The following is a 23,666-nucleotide window of genomic DNA, read 5'->3' as shown; positions in this document are numbered from 1 at the left end:
ATATTAAAAAGTAATATTTTAAAAATATTTTATTCTACTATTCACAAACCATCTCAACTCATTTCTGAATCCGAACTACTCTTAGACTTTACTGCCACAACTAATAAGGAAAATAAAATATGGTCAACGAAAGAAAAGGATATAAAAATGCGAGGCAATGAATGTGATAAAAAAACTGTGCCACAGAAATGGAACTAAGGATCACAACCACCAGTAGAGCCTGCAGAGTTACATGATCACCACCAAAGATAATTGACAATTCTATAAGAGCTTTCCAGAAATAAGGAAGGAAAGCAGGAGTTCGAACTTAGGAAGCTGGATAAATGGGAGACTAGAGGGAGCTAAGGTTCCAAAAGTTATTGTCTAGAGAGAGATCAGAGAGAGAGAGAGAGAGAGGAAGCTTTGAAGTTGGAAACACCACCAAATTCCAACTAACAGTGGCATACGATTTTACTCCCTCAATGTATAAACAGAAAGAAATTTGTTTGATTTCAAATGGATGCAAGATTACATGGTTTGCACCAGAACGAAAAAAAAATATTGCAATATTTTCCCCATGAAAAAGGGATTCTGTTATAAAGAACAGATGTGACGTTCATAATGTAATTGTGGCTTATTCAGTACATCCTCTCAACAAAATGTAGAGCAAATTATTTTGCAGTTAAACAATGCCAAATTGTCAAAGTACTATCAAAGAAACATTAGGATACATCAATTCACTTTCTCGTCGGATCTAAATGAGTCCTACAGACAAGAAGAAGAATGGTCGACAAACACAGGCAGATCCAATGAAGCACCTGCAATGCAATTGTATTCTTCAAGCATTTCCACACTCATGGATGTAACATCCTGTACATGCATTCAAATTCCCACATAAGAAGACTGCAATATAAGCAGCCAACATAATTTTTAGAAGTAACAAAGTCTCTTCAGCCTCAAAGAGAGATAGATATCATAGGCAAGCAGTTGAAAAGTCTCTTCAGCCTCAAAGAGAGATAGATATCATAGGCAAGCAGTTGAATAGCTTTAATTTATATAATTTGTATACATACATACATACATACATACATACATATATATTTAGAACACAGGCATATATTTATCGTAGTTGAATAACTTTACTTTCACCTAAAATGATTCTCAGAAAAAAAATATATGCTCTTTTTTCCAGCTTCTAGTAACCAAATGAAGCGTAAATGGAAGAAAAGAGCAGCATCGTAGCAATGATCAATAAAAATACCTAGCACCTTTAAGTGCTACCTTCTGCTTTAGAAAAAATGAGAAAAGTATTTTGCTGATCTAGTGGGCAGATCAGTTGGTTGTGTACTTTCTTCTGAGAAGGTAGGTTGTATATATTAAATTGTCAGAGTTGCAGGTTGCAACTTATTATTATCTTTTATCTGATTTTATATATCTGAAAGTGTCATTACCTTGCCATTCAATTCACGAATGTAGCCAACAAGCAGGAGCTGGATCTGTTGATCAGATAGATGGTCAATGTTTCCATCAATTACATGTGTACACTGCAAAAAGAGAACCAAAATTATGTGAATAATCTGGTGTTTACATACAAGGACGCAAAAGGATATAGCTAATCGAACATTTAAGGGTTAATTACTCACAATTTTTCTCTTAGCAATACAGGAGCAGTGGTCCCATCCAATGCTAACCACAACTTTGAAGCTTTTATTCATATCAACTTTGGCCCAACCAAAGTAAAGTCCAAAAACTTGGTCTGGAAGAGCAGATGTCCCATCCTCTGGATATATGTACGAGGTTGTTAACATCGAAAACAATTGCCACAATATGAAATAAAAACCCAAAGTAGCCACCAAACTAATGAATCAGATAATCAATTACACAAAATGTGTTGATCTTGTCTGTGAACATCAAGTTTCTCAGTTCCCAACAAGACATAGGATATTGTACATGTATTTCTTCTTCTCGACAAATAGAGCAATAAGAGAGCGACCAAAGGTTACTACTTTTTGCCCAGACATACTATCATCCTTATATGATCCCTCAGGAGGGGCCCAGACAGTGGAAATCACAAGCAATCCTTCACAACAGACTTAAATTATAACTTGACCCCAGCCCCACCAAGGGCCTAGTGGAATAAAACCGAGAATAGAGATCATGGGCAAGAGTTCGTCTCCTTAGCATCATGCCCATGGAGACTCAAGCCCGTGACCTCCCATCCATGAAACCAAACGAGAAAAAACTCTTATCACTAAAACACCCTCAGAGGTATGGACGTTGTACATGTCATTGGGGTGTTTTTTAAACTTTTTTAATTTTCAAAATTTTATGGAATAGGTATTAGTTTTTTTTTTTTTTGTAAATGATTATAGATCTTTTATTAGCTTATTTTTTGTGAATGATTATAGATATTATAGAGAAATTGAGCCTCTCATGCAGTACACTAATTATGATTGTTTTAGGAATCTCTATCCTCTTAATTGTTCTACGGAGCCTTTAAATTGGCCTCCTTGCTGTGAAATGACAAACATGCCACCACCAATAAAATTTTGGCCTGTGTCTGTCAGTTTTTGGGCAAGATTTTTAATACTACGGGTTTTCTGTTTTTCTTTTATTTTGGTATAGGGAGAAACATTACATAGGTGTTCCCTTACCTGACACATGAGTTTTCTCTCATTAAGTCACGAGTCTAATCAGGAGATTCAAACCTCAGCCAATAACATGGGATGCATACCCAAAATGCCTGTCGAGGCAACCTCAGGGGTCGTCACTTGGTGTTGATAGGGTTTAACAGTGCAGCTTCCCTTCCTATGTATCACACTTCACCTAGTGTCAAAAACTTAGTTGGCCTCGTTTTCTGCCTCAAGGACAAAGCTGAGGGGAACATCCTATTGACAACGACTAAGAGGTGGTCTCATTTGGGTAGTAGCATAGCATCTTATAGAAGTTGACATTTAATCCTATGAACAGGAAATGGAATAAAGAAACCATAAAATATCAGGACCTTTTTTATAATCATAGTGCAGAGAACAACCAATTGGCTAGCACGTCGTGCTTCATGTTATAAGTAAGGGTTTTAGGTTTTATGAAAGAATGCAAAGTTTGATAATTGTCTTACAAGGAATATTTCCATGATTGGTTAGCATGCTATACTTTATGCTATAAGTAAGGGTTTAGGTTTGATTGATTTATCCAAAGAGAAAAAGGTGAATTCTTCATTGTACAAGTTTAGGCAATTGTATTAAAAGTGGGTAAAAAATATAAGGTGATAGAGATTGACAAGGCAAGGATAGAATTCATTAATAGCCAAAATTTTGAAAAGGATGCTTGGAATCTTTGGATTACATGTCATAATGCTCTCCTATACCAATCATGATTATTGGCCAGAGATTTTTAGACTAAGGAGATTTCATGTTTCACCATCAAGAGAAGATATAACTTTGGAGGTTGGCATTCAAAAGAGATCAACAAAAGAGGCACGTGTTGATTACTTAAGTATTCAAATGAATATATTACTTGAAGGCTATACTGAAATCAATTAAGAAAATATAAATGGTCTTGATAAGAATGATGACAATCTTATTGAATCGGATACTTGCAATACCAATCAATGTTGTTGGCAGAGGATTTATTTCAGATTTATCAAGAGAAGACATGGAGATTTCACTGAAATCAGATTTGGGTGTGAGTGTCTCAGATCCCGTATTCTATTGAAAAGCAGCATGCTAACATCCATGGATGTTATTGCAAGGATTCGGCCTCGTTTGGGAAATGAAATGAGATGAGAAATTTGTGAATAATAGTAAAATTATTTGTAAATAGTAGTGAAATGGTTTGAGTTAAGATGTTTTATTGGGTATTGAGAAATGAGAGAAAAAGTTGAATAAAAATATAAAATTAAAATATCGTTAGAATATAATTTTTGTTTTGGTCCTTTGGAATTTGAAAAAGTTGAATTATTTTTTGTGTTTTGTTTGGAAGTTTGGGAAAGTTGTAATGAGGTAATAATTAGATGAAAAAATTGAAGATTTGAAATTGAAAAGTGTGTTTGAGTGATGTTTGGAAAGAAAATTATGAGAAATTTTGAGATAAGATGAGATGAGATGTGTTCCCAAACGAGGCTCAATATGGACTCTGATTTAATATTTCTTCTCTCAAGTATAAATTTCAAGTCGCTTGTTGTGCTCAATTGTGTGAAACAAGACTAAAGGATTGAAGTGGTCAAAATGTCTCTTCTATTCTTTCGTGCATGGAAGATTCTTGATCCTGAATGTTAACTTGAGGTGAGTTCTTTCCAAATAGATTTGACATGATACCTCATTCGAAGATCTCTACAACAAAAGTTTCAACTTTACATCCTAAGACTTTGTCATCTTAGAAAATCTTTAATTTTTATAAATTCATTGTATCTCACTAATTGTATACTGAGAATTAAAAAAAAAAAAAATAGAACTATTTCTTTTACGAGTGAATTGAGATTTTAAACTCCACCCCGAGTAAAAAATAAAACCTACGAAATGTAAAACATAAAATCACTCCATTCTAACTACAAAAATTTCAATCATTATTTCTCTCATCTGGTGTGACAGATTTTTGACCCTGTATGCTCAAGGTGGTGTTGATAAGGTTAGTCACGGACTAACCCATCTTCCGCTATCACAAGCATAGGGTGGAAATCAATTCCTGTAAGTAATTTGACTATCAAAATTACCTCAATCTTCAATGAAAAGAAAATTATGACATAATTTACAGCATGAGTATGAGTCAGAGTGTGAAAGAAGAAGAAAAGTTGTCTATGATAATTTTTTCATTGGTAAGTACATCTAGTAGGCTTTAAACCTACCCTCTATGTCATTCTTAAGGGAAGAGAACTGCCATAAGAGCTGATACTAGTGTTACCAAACTTGTAGAAATAATGTGGGAAACAAAATATAACAAACCTGCAACTTCAGTCGCTGATCCATTGACTGATACAATGCTCACATGAATTGGTTCGATTGGTAATGCATTATCTATCCCTGAAAAAATCATTTTACAACAAATCATTCAATCAGAGAATGGAAGCGCCTGCAGCTAAGAGTTTAGAGACAAAAATATTTACAGTCTTCAAATGGTGGAAGACCCCATAGCTCAGGCTGAAATTCTAGAAGTGAATGAAGCACAGAATCTGCTAGGGAAGAACAACCAGCTTCTGCATGAGGTGGGACAGCAACTACCTTCATTTTGGCAGCATTAGCTGCTCTAACACCAACCCTATATAGATTAACTGATCAAAATTATATTGTGTGCAATGATTTGATAACCACAGTTACAAGATAATATATAAGACAAAAAGAAATCAGAAAAACAAAAACAGTAATGCAGACAGTGTACAAAACCAAGAAAGAAACAACCCAGCCGAATTTTATTGTCAAGAACATATCCCGCTTGTGATTTACTTTGGTTGACGTATCTTTGGTATTATTGAACTGTTTGCATATCTTGAGATCATGACTTAAGGCACTTCAAGCAAAACATATTCAATGATTACTTAAAAGTGATTTTGCAGTGATAGTGTCTTGAAACCACATTATTTAATAATCCAATGCTTATATATGATAACTTTCAACAGCCTTGAACAGAATCGTTAGAGCATTTCCTGAAAACTCTTGCTTTACAAATTTAACTTGTAAATTTTTTGTACATCAAAACTGGGAAGAGGTTTGCATTCTTAAGCATTATTCACAGCCTTTGTTGTTTTCCTTAATGAAGAAAAGCCCCTCTAACACTTGGCATAGTCATCCTCTACAAGCATTGGTTAATGCTAATTAAGAATAACAGGTCTCTTTCTAGAAAGCAACCTTCAGATCCATTAGAAAAACTAAACAGTCTAACTTGATTTCACAGATCAGAGATTTTTGTTGTAGAACATGGCGGTCCTTATAAACCAGTACAAACAATATGCTGGCTTTTCACAAGTCATTGTACAGCATTGTACACTCAAGGATGTCAATTCATGCAACTTAGTGACAAAGCTACCATTCAGAGTGAATCCAAGAAACTTATGCAACCAACATTTATTAGGCAAAAGCTACAAAAGGCTATTGAATTTATATTTTCATAAATCATGCGCAAAAAAAATAACATGCACAATGAGGAGAAATATTATATACATATGATCTCTAGTTTAACTCACAAAGAGTCTTCAATCACCAGGCAGTGAGCTGCATCTACACCCATTCTCTTTGCAGCCTCTTCAAATCTGCTAGCAATTTAGGAATTCATATGAATACATGTGAAAAATAATGATGATGGTCTAAAATAAAATTTCTTTCTCATACCAGTATTTTTTTAGCATGATATGTTTAGGATTTGAGATGAAATTTTTCTGTAACATACTGATAACTATTATTCTTTTATGATTTAAAAAAAAAAAAAAAGAATTACTCATAGTGATTCGATGTGGTTTTCAATGCAACCTTAATTTTACACTGGACAATGTGAAAATCCTTACAGATATGGAGAAGGCTTTCCGTCTTGAACCTGGTCACTTCCAAGAATTACTGAAAAGTATTCTTTCCACCCTAAAAATATAATTTAAATGGACAGAATAAATTGACATGGGATTAATACAGAAAAACCAATAATCTATTGAGGGTGAAACTAAGGCATAAATAAGGGGGGATTATGGAGAGACAAATAGAGACAACAAAGAAAATGAAGTGGAACCATAAGCATTTGAGTAAGCCAAGCCCACCTGTGAAACTCTAAGGGATAATAAAGTTACAAAATTCCAACAATGGTGCAGGGGTGGCAAAGGAAAAAATTACACAGAAGATGAGGATATGTTTATTCATTCTAGCAGGTGTTTTTTCAGATGATGAGCCCAGATTAACATTACAAAATTTAGACATGTACTCACTTCATTTTGTTTTCAAGCACATGCTATGATACTGTCCATTTGTTCTATAGGTATAACAGTAGTAATTTGATTTGTATTTTATGTCATACACACTCCTTTGCTTAAGCGGCTAAGACCAATGAAAAAGATATCCACTCAATTTCAATTTTTCTATGGAAAATCCCTGAGGCAGCCAACAGTCCAAATAGTTTCCTTCCCTCAAAACTTTCCACCCACTTAACATAGAAAGCACATCATGTGGATCCCATGCCATGTCAGGAAGAATTTTCCTCTTCTCTGGAAAGCTATCACTACACCATTATCTAATAACCTAAAATCCACAATCAGGACACTCGTCACTACCTCACCTGGGCAGTCGCACTCAACTAATCATCCAAGCCTTTTGTTAATTTCAACTCAGTGAACCGTTAAGAATATAATACAAATAATTAAATCTACATCTTCCCACTAGCTTAACCTTTTGGGACAAGTGGTGATTTCACATGATTAAATCTATTGCCACCTCCAATGATGCATCTCATTTATATTAATGGTATAATTATCTAGTCCATTAAAAAAGAATCCTAGTGGTGAAAATAATTACAGGGTATAACTACCAAGATTTCCTGGAAAAATCAAGAGACCCTTTCATACTTTTCACTTGTTAAATGGACAAAAAGTGTAAGAAAAATAATATATATATGGACTGTCGGTTACCTCAAGAGGCGTCCATAGAACAATTGGAACTTAGAGCGTGTCAATACGAAATATGTAAAGCTCAAGAGTCATATGGGATAATTTACAGTTCGGTTTTCCTATTTCAAACCACAATCATTGTGCATGCTATACACAAATGCAGAAGCTTCACCACCCAATTCCATTGGTATCGATTACTTGATAACTCAAATCTGTAATGCCAATGGAGATTACTTTTCACCTAACCAATCGTGTTCATGATACAAGGGTAGGAGATGATTATGGTGGAAAAAGCATGGGCTGTAATGGAATTACATCATAATGCAGCTAATATAAAATTCTATAATTGAGGTTCTCTATAATTTCTTTTCCAGCCTCTATCTTTTTAGAACCTATAGTGAACAGATTCTTTGTTTTGATTTATTTACTTACACCTACCAATGTAAGACTCTTTCACCACTACAGGAGCCTGAACTGAATTCGTCAAGAAATCGACCATTATGGCATGAGAATGTAAAATTGTTGTTGATCATGTTATTAAACATTCAAGGAAAGTAACTGAAATGGGAGGTTCATTGAAAGTGGTAACTTCTAAAATTGCTTCGTAGAGATTGGCAGATCTAATATATATATATATATATATATATATATATATATATAATCAAGAAATTTGTTTAGACCCCATTGAGAGAGAGAGAGAGAGAGAGAGATCCATCCATCTAAATCCCATTTTTATCAGTTTGCTAGCAGTTTATTTTTCTCTCTACACATAAAGGGAAGCTTCCAGAAGATACATGTCCATGGTTTTATACAGAGGAAATGGTTCTCCATCCATCAACAACTTTTGGCAAGTATTATGACCAGTAATTAGATCTTTTGCTTAAACAATCGCAATAATTTCAATGTTTGACTGGTTGTTTAAGTTTCTTAGTAATCATAAATCAATTATTTCAGCGTGATAGTAGAAATGACAACAGTAATTTTGAAGTTTTCCAGCATAGGGAGAATAAGAGGTTAAAGGGGGCTTGATTCAAGCTCTTATCCAAGAAGGTTAGAAAAGAGAACCTCTATGGTGGGATATCTTTGCATCTATGTATTCTCGTAAGGAGTTTGAAGCAAGAGCAAATGGTACTCCATGTTTATGGAGATGTTTGATAAGTCGATTAGCCCCAGGAAGTGGTTTTGCTTTCTGCCACCTAAAAGAATACAATTAATGAATAAGAAGATTATACAAATGATACAGACGCATATGCAAGTACAACTGTACAAGAAAGCTTAGTAGCATGATAACATCACAGTGTTCGTGCATTTCAAAACATGCATTATATGGGCTCACAAAATTCTCTGCTGCTTCAGAGCAGTTTCAATCATGTGAAAGCATTTCATTCCATGCTCAATTTGAAAGCTTTACCAAGGTTCTGAAAGAATAATATTAGACATATATTTGAAGTAGTAAGTTTCAAAGGTGTCTAACATGGATCTCTCCATCTTATCATATCTGTGTATTGGGATTAAAGAAGCAAGGTTAATAGGATACGAGCAGAGTATTCATAATATTTTGTTATAGTTAATTACTAATCACTAAGTTATCACCATTACATTCAGTCAATGTCAATGGTATTAACACATGATAGTCGTAGAGATGTCTTGTATTTTCTTTATAAGCTGTCTCGTAAAATTACCCCTGAAGTTGACAGAAGGCCTCATTAATGCTTCTCTAATCCATCCATCTTAGTTCAATTTCTAAGCAGCATTGTCCTCAACTTCCACATTTTACAGCTGATCTTCTCATGATTACAAAAACTACTCAAGCTACTAACATTTACTGCTCTCTATTATACTAATGCTAGAAGAATTACACACTTCACTGACCTGTAGCCTAGTTTCACTAACTAATATGTTGAAATTGCAAAGTTTGTAGAGTTACGTTGATCAGAAGTACTCTATCCAACCTGCCTACTTACTTCTTATCTTTATTTCCAACACATGCAAGGTGGCTCACCAGTTAGAGAAATTGCAAAGAGACTTCCTACTGGGGGAGGGGGGGGGGGGGGGGAGGGGGAATAGACGAAGAATTTGAGTTTCATTTGGTGAATTGGGCTATGGTTTGTACCCCAATAAGCGAAGGCGGGCGGTCCATCCAAAATTAATGTTTTGACCCCAAACAATTTCTAATTTGTTGGGTTAGTTATAAAAATTAAAACGGGAGTTTGAGTTGTATAAGAAATACTAGACTTCTTAATATGGGCCCGGAAGTTTTTATATAATACTATACTTCCTAATATGAATGCCAAAGTGTATAAACCATTCAAGGTTGATGGCATAATTGTAAATTAGATGAGAAGTTTTGTATTGAAAGGAAAGTTCCCTTCAAATGAGTTTATAGACATGTAACCTATGTATACAATTATGGTTTATGACTTGCTAAAGAACTAGACTTAATTTATCTGTTTCTATTTTACATATAAACACAAAGACATTATTCATATAGAAAGACTATATGTAGTTTAGGTAGGTTGCCCCCATCCCAAACACATGACATTTTGGTTCTACCCCTGAGTATTATCATACATATCATGTCATTCATCCACTGCTCTCATGCAAATCAGTACACAGATGTAAATGTCATTAAGAAAGCAGCCATACCTAACTAGTAACTAGTACCTTTTCTCCTGTAAAACCCTGAAACTTCATCTTCTTAAAATGGACAGTAGAAAATGGTTTTCCTACGCAATCATTATAAAAATTCTTATGTAATTCTTTGAAACATTCCAAATGCATGACTTCTTTATTTTGGCATTGGCTTGCACTAAATAACTAACAACGACAACAAAAGAAAAGACAAGGATCATATACAATAATGACAGAAATACTGCTTCCAATCCTTAAACGTGAGATCTAATAAGTTAATATAGTTCAATCCTAATAAAACCTGCATCTCCCTTGTGCAATTCATTCAGATCTAAATGCTTGTGATAGCATTATTTATGATAGTACATCAAGACAAAAGCTGTTCCTTTATAACCGTAATTTATTGTTTCTAGCACCTTGATTAATCCAATCAAAACTTGTTAACTTAACAAAGACGCATGTTGGTGTGCTAAAAGTTTTTTATCAAAATAAAGTTTTCTTCTATGACTGCATATAGTGAATAGAATGAAAATTCTAAAATGAATAGCAAAAGCTATAAGATTCTTTATAAGGATGTCTAACAAAAGCACCAAGAAAATTAAGGGGAAAATAGGATTGATATGTGTGTAGGCATGCGCATGTGTACTATTTTTTAGTTTATGCTGTGTTACAAATAACAAGAAGAAAAAATCCTGACGCGCATATTTTCACAATTGAAATAAACATTATACAAAATTCACAGGCAAGAAGAAGCATAGGTTACGAAACAGGGTTGTCAAGGAAAAAAGAAAAGAAAAAGACTCTTACTTTTCACGATACATAGGTGTGATTTCTTTGATATACTGATCGGGTGTCAGTGGGAGGTCATAGTCCTTAACGATACCAGCAGCTGACTCCTTCTGTGTTGCCCCCAGCCTTTTCTTGTCCTCCCTCTCCCTATCGATTTGTTTCCCATATTTTGCCAAGAACTCCTCCAAAACGCCTTTTGTAGTTCCCTCTACACTCAATTAACCACGCAAATAGAATTTAGAAAGAAAAACAAGAAAGAAACCATTAAGTGAACACGAACGAGCCATGATTTTGAAAGGAATTAAAGGACCTGTGTCTAAAAGGGTCCCATCCAAGTCAAGAATTACTGCCAAAATTTTGGGTTTTGGTTTGCAAGACTCACAGCAGCTCATTGTAAAGCCCGCGAAGTGGGTGTGTATTTTTGTTTTGTGCGTGTCTTGAGCGAGAGAGAGAGAGAGAGAGAGAGAGAGAGAGAGAGGACAAAATGGTGGTGCGTGTGTAGGTTGTGAAACAAGGAAGATATAGAAGCGTAGTAAGAATAAAATGCAAAAACAGGAGACGTGCGGAGGGATCAATACCCCTGAAGAGGAGGGAAAGGGACAGTTAACGGCATTTTGTTGGGTGCTCTGTAGCGTATTAGATCTCATGCAAATTGGCATTGGAACGTTATATAGAGAGAGAGAGGGAAAGGAGTAGAATTTCCCGCTTTTTTTCCTGCACAAGAAAGCGGTCAAAAACAGTTTCACAATTCATACAGATTCCCTCTCTTTGTTTATTTATTTTAAAATTTTAATTATTTTAAAATTTAAAAAAATTAAATTATTTATTTTATTTTTTATAAGAATTTAAAAAAATTATAATGTTTAAATGAAATGAGATGAGATAAGATGAGATGAAATGAATTAAGATAAAATGTAAAAACAAACTAAGAAAGACCAAACACTATTTTATCACAAAAGATGATATTTGGGTCAGTTTTTTTTTTTTTTTAGAAAAGTTCTATTTCGAAGTCAGTGTCACACTCTCAATTTAATTGATAGGATAAGATTTAATTTATTAAAAAAATTGAAAATTAAAATCTCTTATAAATAAAATTATTTTTATTTTTTACCTGAACGTTGAAGATGTATTTATTCTATTTCTGGGGATACCAACTGATACAGTGGGAAGCAAACTGTCAGCAACTTTTCATGATAAAGGATGATCTAAAAATAATTGGTACTCTTATACGCATCTGGAGAGAGGATATACTATATACCCTCTTGTGCCCATTAAAAATGGAGGATACATAAATTCAGGCTGCAGGAATATGTTTATATTCACCAATGCATGCCCACCACTTGTCTACTGCTGGTTAAAGCTTTCAACTGCTTGCTCACGAATTTATTCCTCTTTCTTGCAAGCACCAAATTGATTTTTCCCCAAACATAATCACGAATTAATCACTTTTTATTATTATTATTATTATTATTATTATTAGTACTGGTTGTTTGGAATAGCGTTCTGACTAATCTGAAATGTGTACAGACTATCCAACAAAGAATTTCACGTAAGTATATTCGGATAATTCAAGAAAAAAATCTCTTTAATATGATGTATATATTAGTAATACCAGATGTGATGATTCATGATTTTGATGCAGGAAACAAAACTAAGAGATACCACCTTCACCCTCCAGTCTCTAATTGCTTTGCATTTCGAAAATTCGAATTATTAAAACAAAATTGACACATCTCAATTGTTCAAAACTTGATATTCCTGGTAAGAAAATCACAAATCCCTAAAACAGCTCGTGCTTAATTTGTTATGTAAGTTGTGTTTATAAGATAAATGTTTTAGATATAAAAAAAATTCATAAAAATAAATTTATAAATTAAGATGACTTGATATAGTACATCATATTGTAAACTATTTTTATTATAAAATAGATATAATATATTACATAAAATCAAAATTCCGCACTTCATAAACAAAAAAAACCGCATTTTATTTTTCTTGCAAATACATTGATTTTTTCCCATATTTCGATGTCTTGAGAAAAGAATATCTCACATTCGGTTGAACCAATTTTTAAACATATTGCTAGTAGAAAATTCCTCATGCAGTCTTCATGGCATTTCGATGTTGAACATAAAATTCAAAATTCCTAAAATTCCGTAGTTTTGGAAAGAATTCAAACAAAAAAACTTCAACTAAGAAGCACAGACAATTCAGTATATCTCTTTAAGAATTGCCTTTCTTTATAAATTCCGATGTTGCAAAAAAATATCCAACCAAAAAACTGATAAAAGGGCCTTATTTCATAAGGGTGACAATATGTGATACAACTTGTTAACTCAACACAATACGACATGAAATTATCAGGTTTAAATTTGATGTTAATGGGTTCAGATCAAAACGGGTTGACCCGTTAAGACACGATTCATTAACAGGTCAACCCACTTAATCCATTAGTAATCCGTTAAGTTTTTTACTCAAAATTACAATTATATCATTTTTAACCTAAACACAAAAATACCCTAACCCCATTTTGTATTTTCTAACTCTCTCTCAGTTCTCTATTGAGTCAGTTCTCATGAGCCACAACTGCCTCTTATTGTTTGGATTGTAATTTCAGACTTATGTAGTTAGTTTTATATTTTTGGGAGATATTGTGATTTTAACTTTTATGTAAAATTATGTTAATTAGATCAAAGTGATTATTTGAGTCAATTCAACCCATTTATATAAATGGGTTAAAACGGGTCGTGTCATGTTGATATAATTTTAATTAATACATAACGGGTCAAAATAGGTCATGTCGTTTTAACTCGTTCTTTTAATGGATCGTGTTGGGGTTTAGAAATTTAACCCGTTAAGCTTAACGGATCATGTTAGGGTTGGCCCATATCGTAGAATATATATATATATATATGACTTGACACGACACAAACACAACCCAAACACGATTTTTCACCTATTATAACTAAGAAGAAGGATACAAGGGATTGCAAAAATGGGTGTGTTTCTTACTCTTGAAGGTTCATGGATGCTGGCCACCAATTTCATGTGTTATGCAGTCTTTTCAACCAAACAATGCGGTCTTCTTCAAAGGATACAAGGGTTTTGAAACACACAAATAAATAGACGATCAAAGATTTTGCATATGGATCACCTATCTGGCAATCATCCATGAATTGAGAAGATCAAATTGCTGGTTTTTAGACTTAAAATATTTACTGTTAAGTAAAAAATAATGTGAACCATTGTCATTGTTCAATGTGTTGGTTTAGTTATCAAGATTTAAATTAATGTGTCATGGTGACTTGAACCAATGCATACCCTCTTTGGGATAGGAACCTTAACCGCTTGGCCTACAAACGAGGGGTTGTGCCCTTTGGTGAATCAAAAAATTTTCAATCTATTCTCTACAATTTGAAAAGTTGTGACTTCTCATAAGTACCCTTTCATTTTATATAAGTTGTGATTTTTTACAAGTACTCTTTTATTTATATAAGTTGTAACTTTTCACAAGTATCATTTCATTTATTTAAGTTGTAACTTTTCAGAAGTGTCATTTGATTTTAGTTGTGACTTTTCACAAGTGCCCTTTCATTCTCTATAAATAGAGAACCCCACCCACAAATTTACTCATTTCAAACTCTCTACAAAAATTAGAGAAACACTTACTCCTTTTTGTCTTTCTTTCTTTTAGTTTTGGTTGTTTTATATTAGGTTCGAGGATCTCTTTTTGTGTGCACCTAAAAGAAGATTAACGGGAACCAACATTGTTGTATCTTGGGAGTATATTGTCAAAAAGCCTAATGCATGTTTAGATTCGGAAGCGACGAAATCTACTCTAAGGAAAACATACATCACAACATGTCTCAACACTAGGTTCTCTCTTTCTAATTTGCTCTTGTTATTTTTATATGTTCTCTAGTTTACAAAATGTTTGCACATATATATTTTATTATACAAATTTTCCTAACATAAACAATTGGCAGAAAAAGCAATGCAGCGGAAATAGAATAGACTCCAATTATTTTTCTATTAAAAAGAAAAGGCTTGCATGAAAAAAATACTTGGAACTTTAAAGCCAATATGATATACAAACAACAGAAAACCCCCCCTTAAGGAATTAGGTCAATCCTCTAGAATCCATCTACCATGATCAAGGGACGAAAAGCTTCGATAGATGCAAATTGGATTGACCATGTCTAGACATCACACTAGATAAACCATACCATCTTTTGCCCCCCCCCCCCCCCCCCCCCCCCACCCCCCTCCCAAAAAAAAAAAAAAAAATAGAAGACATATAAACAATAAGCTAGGATCTAACTTGAAGCAGAATAATGAAATAGATGGAAAAGAGAAGTATGAAAGGAATTAGAGAGAAATACTAAAGTGGATATAAATCTAAGAAAAAAAGAGTTATAGCTTGGAATAGTTTGAGGCACCTCAATTCCTCCATAGATTCAAGCTAAAGCAATTTCCAGAATGCATTTCCCTCTACAAAAATTTTCCTTATGTACTGGCAATAACCCATAGACTCTCCATGTGGAGGATTGCAATTTGTAATTGAAATAATAGACTCAACAAAACCAAATGATAACCAGCTACACGTAACGTATGACTACAGACTACAAATTATTGGACTAATACGTAGCGTTTCAACTTGCTGCTACTCAATCCCATTCTTCCCTAAAATGATGTTGTGCTCGACTCCCTTGCTTGTGTGACACCGTTTCTCTCTTGCTTATGCAACACTATTTCCTTTCTCTTCGCATACTTCCGTTTTTTCTTCTAAGTACTTCTTCTTGCTACTATTCTCTTCTAGCCCGTACTTAGCTTCATAACAACTCCTTCCCTATTAGAGAACCTTGCCCACAAGGTGTGGGTAACGTTTTTATAGCTTTTTTAACTCCTTCCTGTTGTTGTCATTCGAGGAAGCTCCAACCCACTTGATGAGCACTTTTATCACGACCCTCTGCCCTAAGCTTTTGAGCCTTTGATCCACTATAGCTTTAGGCTTGGGCATGATGTCCCTTGAGGAGATACCGGCGACAGTGATGGAATGGGGTGGATGTGAGCCCCAAGCTTTTTCTTTAAGTCCAAAATGTGGAAAACTGGGTGGATCTTGTAGGAGGCTGGAAGATTCAAGCGATAGGCTACATGTCCGAGCTTCTGAACCACTTTGAAGGACCTGTACAACCGAGGGGAGAGCTTGAGGTTGCGGTGGGCAGTAACTAATTTATTACGGTATCATTGTAAACGGAGGTAGTAAACCCACTCTCTAAGATCAAATTTTCTCCCAGCTCTCTTCCTATTTGCATAAATCTTCATCCTATTTTGTGCTTTTGTAAAATTTTCCTTGAGAAAGTTTTGAATTTGTTCTTTGTTTTGCAACAAATGGTTCATGGCCACATTGGCGGAGGTGGCTGGAACATAGGATAGGAGGCTAGGAAGGGGGTATTCGTATAGTGCCTTTAAAGAAGTGAACTTGGTGGAGGTGTGGTAGGAGCTATTGTACCACCACTCTACCATGGGAAGCCACTGTGACTAGTTGTGTGGCTTGTCTCCTGCAAAACACCATAGGTAGGACTCTAAACATTTATTTAAGACTTTAGTCTGGCCATCAAATTGTGGGTGGTAAGCTGAGTTGTAGTGAAGTGAGGATCCTTGTAGCTTGAATGGGGCTTGCCAAAAGGAGCTAAGGAATATGGTGTCCCTGTAGGACACTATGGTCCATGGCATTCTATGTAACTTAAAGACCCATATTTAGTGAACTTGTCTATCACTACTAGGATCACACTAGAGCCCTTCTACAAAATCAAGTGAAATGTTAGTCCAGGCTTGATGTGGAATGGGCAATGGTTGTAATAGGCCTACAGGGAGTGTCATTTTAGTCTTGTTAACCTAGCATATGTCACACTCTGAAACCATTTTCTTAATGTCTTTTTTCAACCCCTTCCAATAAAAGCAAGACTTTGCCCTTTGATAAGTCTTTATAAAACCCGCATGGCCAGCCTGGGGTTTGGTATGGATGTAATGGAGAACCTTTTCTTTGAAGAGGGAATCAGGAACTATCACAAGTCTCCCTTTTTTGAGTATAAAATCATGTTGCAAGGTAAATCCCTTAGGAACTTCTTGATTATTTTTGAGTTTGTGGAGTAAGCCTGTCATTTCCATAAAAGATAAATAGCTTAGCTTCAACTCCTCAATCTAATATGCAGTTGGGAAAGTAATCATGGCCATTAACCCATTTGTCTCAAAATCTATTTCTTCCCTACATGATAACGCATCTACCACATGGTTCTCCTTCCCTCGTTTATATTCAATTACAAAGTTGTACCCAAGTGATTTGGAGAGCCATTTTTGTTGTGTTTTAACTCCATTAAGAACTTAAGAGCCTGTTGGTCAGTCTTAATGACAAAGGATTGCCCCAATAGGTAGGGCACCACTTTTGTACTGTTGTGACCACTACCAATAGCTCCTTTTTATAGGTGGATAGTTGGAGGACCCTACCCTTGAGAGCTTTGCTCATATAAGCAGTTGGCTACTTTGTTTGCATTAATATTGCACCCATACCATTACCACTCTCATCACATTCAATGGTAAAAGTTTTTGTGAAATCTAGTTGTTTGAACATTGGGGGTTGGGTGACTGCTCTCTTAAGCTCCTCAAATGCCTTTGGTGGCTGTTTCACTCCATATAAATGTACTTTTTTAAAGAAGGACAATGAGTGGGGCTGCAATGAGGCCATAGCCTTTCATAAACTTCCTATAGCATCCAAACAACCCATGGAATCCTCTTCGTGCCTTCAAATTAGTAGGTTGTGGCCACTCTACCATAGCACAAATTTTTCTGGGGTTAGCTTTTACACCCTCTCTCGAGGTTACATGACCCAAATAATCCACCTCCCTCACCCCAAAGATACATTTAGACCTCTTAGCAAAGAGTCTATGTTGTTGTAATTTTTTAAAAACCAACCTCAAGTGGCCCAAGTGCTCGGATAGTTCTTTGTTGTAAATCAAGATGTCGTCAAATAACACCAATACAAATCACTTAGAAAGAGCCTAAAAAATATCATTCATTAGCCCTTGAAATGTGGATGAGGGCATTAATGAGCCCAAGGGGCATCGCTAGAAATTTGTAATGCCATTGGTGAGTGTGAAAGGTTGTTTTCGACACATTTTTAGGTACTACTTTTATCTGGTGGTATCCTAACCTTAAATCCAACTTAGAGAATACTACTGCCCCAAACAACTCATCCAACAGCTCATCAATCACTAGGATGGGACATTTATCTTTTATAGTCTGTTGGTTTAGAACCCTCTAATCCACACAAAGCCTTCAACTTCCCTTCGCCTTGCATACTAATAACATAGGTGAGGAAAATGGGCTGGAGTTTGGCCTTATTACCCTTGTTTTGAGCAAGTTGGCAACTATCTTTTCAATCTCAGATTTTTGGTAAAATGGATATTGGTAGGGCCTTGTAGAAATGGGTTGGGTTCCTTAAGGATAAATCTATGGTCTTGGGGTCTATGAGGAGAAAGCCCTTCGGGGTTCATCAGACGACCCATTAAACTCCTTAAGAAGGCTGTCTATTAACTCACTTGGGAATTCCTTGGTTTTACTGCATCCTGGGGTTATCATTTGTATTCACAAAGCTCTTCCCTTACTAATTGAGTCCTGTATTAGCTTTTCAGACCATTTAAAGGTTCAGTTCTTCACACATAACCCATTCAATCCAATCTTACAGCCCCCTCTTTTAAACTGCATGTGTAAATTAGCAAACTTTCACACTATGAGTCCCAATGTTTCCAGTCACTGCACCCCTAACACTACATCATAGCTACCAAGTTTTAACAAATAAAAGTTAGATTGGAACTGATTACCTTGGATTTTAATTGTGATGTCCCTGCAAAATCCTTTACTCTTAATTGTATCTCCATTGGCTATCTTGACATCTAGTTTGGGGCCTTCTTCTCTGCAGGGTTTATGTAGGACCCGGCCCATGGTCAGGCCCAGGCCCGTGAAACACCTCCAGTTTTGACGTCGCGTAGATTCACGTCCACCTTCCATTTTCATGCATGCCGTTCAGCCCTCTTCTCTCTAGGTTTTTACCCTTTACTTCTTATAGCTTACTTATATATGTTATGCTTTCTTGACCTAGTTTCAGTGCCGCTATTATATCTTCATGCTCGCAGCCGCTCAACTATTTGTGTCTCCACTTCTCACTGTGAACCTCAGCCAGACCGCATCGTGTGCACCAGCCATCACTCCCCCGTAAACACCAAACCAGTGAACTGCCACCTCCTAGCCGAAACACGTTCTGCAGCCACACCAAACGAAACCCACGCCGGTACTTAGGTCAGTCGGAGTCCATCACCCCCAGTCGCACGCCACCTCAGTCTCACAGTGCTGCCACCCAACACACGTAGCCTCGGTTGCAAGCCCCAAAATACTCTGTTTTTGTTGTAAAAAACAGAGCATCGTCCAAGCCGCTGCAGTCACCCTCCATCGAGAGCTCTGCCGCGCTGCACCCCTACAGAAATTGCTAGCGAGGACTTCCCATCATCCCTGACCGCCGCATGCCGCCTCAAGCCCCCGGTAAGCTCACGCCATTTTCTGGTTGGTGGTTCGTTTCTCTCGGTCTCTCCCCCGTTGTCTCACCGTATGTCTCTCTCACTCTCGCCGCCCAGCGTAGGTGGACTTACCGCCATACGCCCTCCGTTGCACTCCAGTCGCGCCACCGTAGTCAACCGCTAGCTCTGCGCCGTCGTGCCCCCACCTCCCAGTAAGTGCTGCCGCTGCACTGCTGTTACGTTTTTGTTTTCTGTTTTCTAGTAGTTCATTTTATGGTCTATATATATGTGTGTGTAATTACGTTAACCATATAGTAGGAAGTGATATTACTTTTTACCCCTATAGTATTACTCCAGAGTTATTGTTTCGGGTGTTCAAGTCAATGAGTTTATATTATGTACTTTGGGTTTGAAATCAATGAGTATATTACGTGGGTTGCAGAGTATTTTTTTTTTATTTGGACGGCGACATGTGGTTTTATATTGTTAAGTTAGTTTTTGTAAGAGACTGATATTTTAACGGAATATTTTCTTCATATAAATATTGATGAATTTTTGAAGTGATCGGCAAATGCAAAATCCTAATTTTTAAATCCTTTTAAAAGATTATATTTTTTTTTAAAACAAAAGTATGATTTTCTACTTATGATGATCTCGATATAGTTATGTTATTTTAGTTTTATGAATTATAGTAAGATCTCAATTGTAAATAAGTTGGAATTTAATATTTTTAGTCGGAGCTTTTATATTGGATAGTGATGAGTTTAGAACGTGATGTTGGTATTTCAGGAATAATGAGAATTTTGGGTCTAAGGAATTAAAAATGGATTATTTTAGAAGTCTTAGGCTTGAATATCAAAATACGAGATTGATTGGAAATTTATGGAAATTTACGTGATTATCTTGTAGGTGAAGATTAGTATTTATTCGGCACTTTTGGGAAAATTTTTGAAAAGCTAAGACGTCCAGGTAAGCGGGGTTTCTATACTAGATTTGCATGAAAAGAAATGAACTGAGGTTGGGTTGTAAAAATGTGCATGTTATTTTAAAACGAAAAAGTGAAAAACAATCTCAGTGTATGTTTTGCATTCAATCATAAGATACGGATGAAAGAGAAAATAAATATTTTTGACATGAAAGGTGTAGACATGAGCAATACTTGACATGCTTTTGAAATATACAAAAGAGTGAATATGATACCATTGAGATTTTTATACATGTGGTATGAAATGATTTGGATCTGTTTTTGATGAAATGGAAATGATATGAATACGTTTCGCACGTGTTTTGATATGATATGGATATGATAAAACATTGGCATACTTATCTGTTTTGAATCTGATTCTGAATATGGTTCTGATATGATGATACGGGTTCACGTGATATGGTTGGTACCAACATGATATGATATGATATGAGTGCACCCACTTTGCAAACAAAGTGGTCTTTTACGTGTTCTTTCCTGTGTGCACACTCGGGGCTCCGAGATTGAAAAATGGGAAGTTTCACAACATGATACTGCTTGGTTTGGCCACCGAGGATAGCACAACCTTATCACGGGGGTTAAACATGTTATATGACATGATATGATATAATAAGATAAAGATGTGCAGTTACGTTATGCCGAAGCAGTTTTTTTTTTTAATATGAATTTGGTTTATGAGTATGAAAAGATTTTAAAAGTCGCTCTGATTTTTCCTGATAATATGTTTTGAGATGTGTATAGGAAAATGAAATGATTTATTTCTACATACTAAACTTTCTAAAATTGGCTCATGTTTACATACTAGTATATGTTCTCTGTTTACTGAGTTGTGGATAACTCACCCCCTTATCTTCATATATTTTCAGATGACATTGATTATCCAGCTGGGGGTCAGGAATAGGATTGAAGCTGGCTAGATATGGATGGAAGGTTGGGTACCTAAGAGTACCATTGTTAGTAGATGGATTTAACTTGAGTATTTGAAGTATTGTATGTTGTTTGGACCTATTGAGACCTAAAGATGTATTATTTAATTTTGTTGAGGTTATTGAGAGATTTTGGACCCCCTTTGGTTTATGTTTTTGTAATGATGACTTATGAAGTTTGTATTATGGTTATTTGGAAAATATGAGTTTGTGTGCTAATCACGAAGTCCTTGGAGTTTTAAGTGTTTGGAGAGACCGGTTTGTAAGTGACAGGTAGTAATTCTCCGACCCTTCCAGGTGCGGGGCGTTACAGTTGGTATTAGAGCCAGGTTTGAGGTTCTGCAGACTATAGTGTAAAATTATGGAGTATAGATAGGCTTTAAGAAAGCATTTTTCAGATTGGATGTGATAGTGGAGCGGGCTATAAGGAAGAATATCATAGGTATTTGAGGTCTTAAAATTTACAAACTTTAGGAATGATTTTGATGTGTAGGGTTTTGTAGGTCTATGAGTTGAATTCATGTTGTTTGTGGTTTGGTTTGATTTTGGAGACTTTTTATTAAATAGATTTGATGGCGTTAAAGTTTTAGACTTTGGAGATTAATCATTACTACTGTTGCGCGTACTTCTTTTCTCTTTATTACAGGATGCCACCTCGTCGTCGTATGTCGAATTTGAACGTGAACGAGAACGAAAGGGGAGCAAACCCAAGTGCTTTTGAAGTGCTACGAGCAGCAGCTCATCAGTTAATAGACGATCTCGCGCAAAATCCGGTGGGTCGCCAACGCAACTTTAATGAAGGAGGTGGTAGCATAGAACAGTTCAATCGGATGCACCCCCCTTCATTTGATGGCAAAGGCGGACCCACCCTAGTTGAAGATTGGGTGCAAGATATTGAAGAGATATTGCGGGTGTTAACCTACACAGATGAACAAAAGGTGGCATATGCAACATTCAAACTGACCGGTGAGGCAAAAAGATGGTGGATCTCAGAAAGAACTATCCGAGAAGCAGGCGGAACAGAAATAGTCAGTTGGCCACATTTTAAGCAGATTTTTCTTGAGCGATTTTTCCCAAGCTCGGCTCGAGAGGACAAGGCAATGGAATTTGCCACTCTGGTGCAGGGATCCATGACGGTACACCAATATGCAGCTAAATTCATTAAATTATCCCATTTTGCTGCGTATCTGATTCCTGACGAAGAAAAGAAAGCGTGTAAATTCGAACAAGGGCTAAATGAAAAACTTTATGAACGAGTAGTGGGCTTCCAGATTCGGAATTTCTCAGAATTGGTGGATAAGGCTACAGTTTTTGAGCGAAGCCTTCAAAGGAGCGTTGCATTGCACGATCAGAGGAAGATGACTATTTCATCGGGGCCTCATTCTGGTATGGACCAAGGATCGTGGAAAAAGAGAAATGATGGTAGTAGCTCGGGAAAAAGGATGGTTCAGGGCACCCAACAAGCATATCAATGTAGAACTTGCAACCGAGTACATACTCAGGAAGGAAACGGGACTATGCTACCGTTGTGGCAAATCGGGCCATTATCTCAGGGACTGCTCTTTGCGATTGGATAGCAATAGGCCACTACCACCACCTAGGACAGAAGGGACAGCGCGAGGCAACATCCAACACACTATTGTGCCTGTAAGGATTTTTGCTCTGACACCTGGAGAGGCTGAGGATAGGAATGATGTGATCACGGGTATGACTTCTTTGTTATGTTCTAAGATATTAATTTGTGGATTGAGGTTAAGATTTGGAAATTTTAGTTCATAAATGATGTTGATTGTGACCACAGGTACTCTTTCTTTGTTTTCTAATAATGCCACTATGTTATTTGATTCGGGAGCGACACATTCGTTTGTTTCCATGACTTATGCTCGATTTTGCACCTTAGAAACTGAAAAGTTAAAGTCCAAGTTAGTGGTTGCGACCCCAACAGGAAATTCGGTAGTTTGTGACGAGTTTCTACCAAGGTGTCCTTTATCAATTGAGGGAAGATTGATGCTAGCAGATTTGATAGTGTTTAACATGATTGGGTTTGATGTAATTTTGGGTATGGATTGGTTGGCTTGCTACCACGCCAACATAGACTGTTTTAAAAAGGAAGTGATATTTAGGCCCCCAAAAGAAAGTGAATTTCGATTTACAGGTTCAAAAGTGAGGATGCATCCACCCGTCATATCTGCCGTTCAAGTTGGGAAATT

At 36.0% G+C, this 23,666-nt stretch overlaps 2 protein-coding genes across 2 annotated transcripts; one reads left to right on the top strand and one right to left on the bottom strand.

Annotated features, from left to right (window-relative positions):
- Positions 1–464: 464 nt before the first annotated feature.
- On the bottom strand, positions 465–11,509 carry LOC121251819 (bifunctional riboflavin kinase/FMN phosphatase-like). Its single transcript, XM_041151190.1, has 10 exons — positions 11,286–11,509; positions 10,994–11,183; positions 8,621–8,751; positions 6,473–6,542; positions 6,155–6,220; positions 5,081–5,232; positions 4,920–4,997; positions 1,623–1,759; positions 1,431–1,523; positions 465–849 (listed from the first exon to the last, which is right to left on the bottom strand). Exons 1-10 carry the CDS (start codon positions 11,365–11,367, stop codon positions 745–747), a joined length of 1,104 nt encoding a protein of 367 aa, XP_041007124.1. The 5' UTR covers positions 11,368–11,509; the 3' UTR covers positions 465–744.
- Positions 11,510–22,103: 10,594 nt separating this feature from the next.
- On the top strand, positions 22,104–23,033 carry LOC121253435. Its single transcript, XM_041153446.1, has one exon. The coding sequence runs from the start codon at positions 22,104–22,106 to the stop codon at positions 23,031–23,033; it is 930 nt and encodes a 309-aa protein (XP_041009380.1).
- The last annotated feature ends 633 nt before the right edge of the window (positions 23,034–23,666 follow it).

The sequence above is a fragment of the Juglans microcarpa x Juglans regia genome, chromosome 2S (assembly GCF_004785595.1).
Source record: "Juglans microcarpa x Juglans regia isolate MS1-56 chromosome 2S, Jm3101_v1.0, whole genome shotgun sequence".
Lineage (NCBI taxonomy): Eukaryota > Viridiplantae > Streptophyta > Magnoliopsida > Fagales > Juglandaceae > Juglans > Juglans microcarpa x Juglans regia.
Note: the sequence above shows the minus strand (reverse complement) of the source record. Positions and strands in the feature narration are given on the sequence as shown.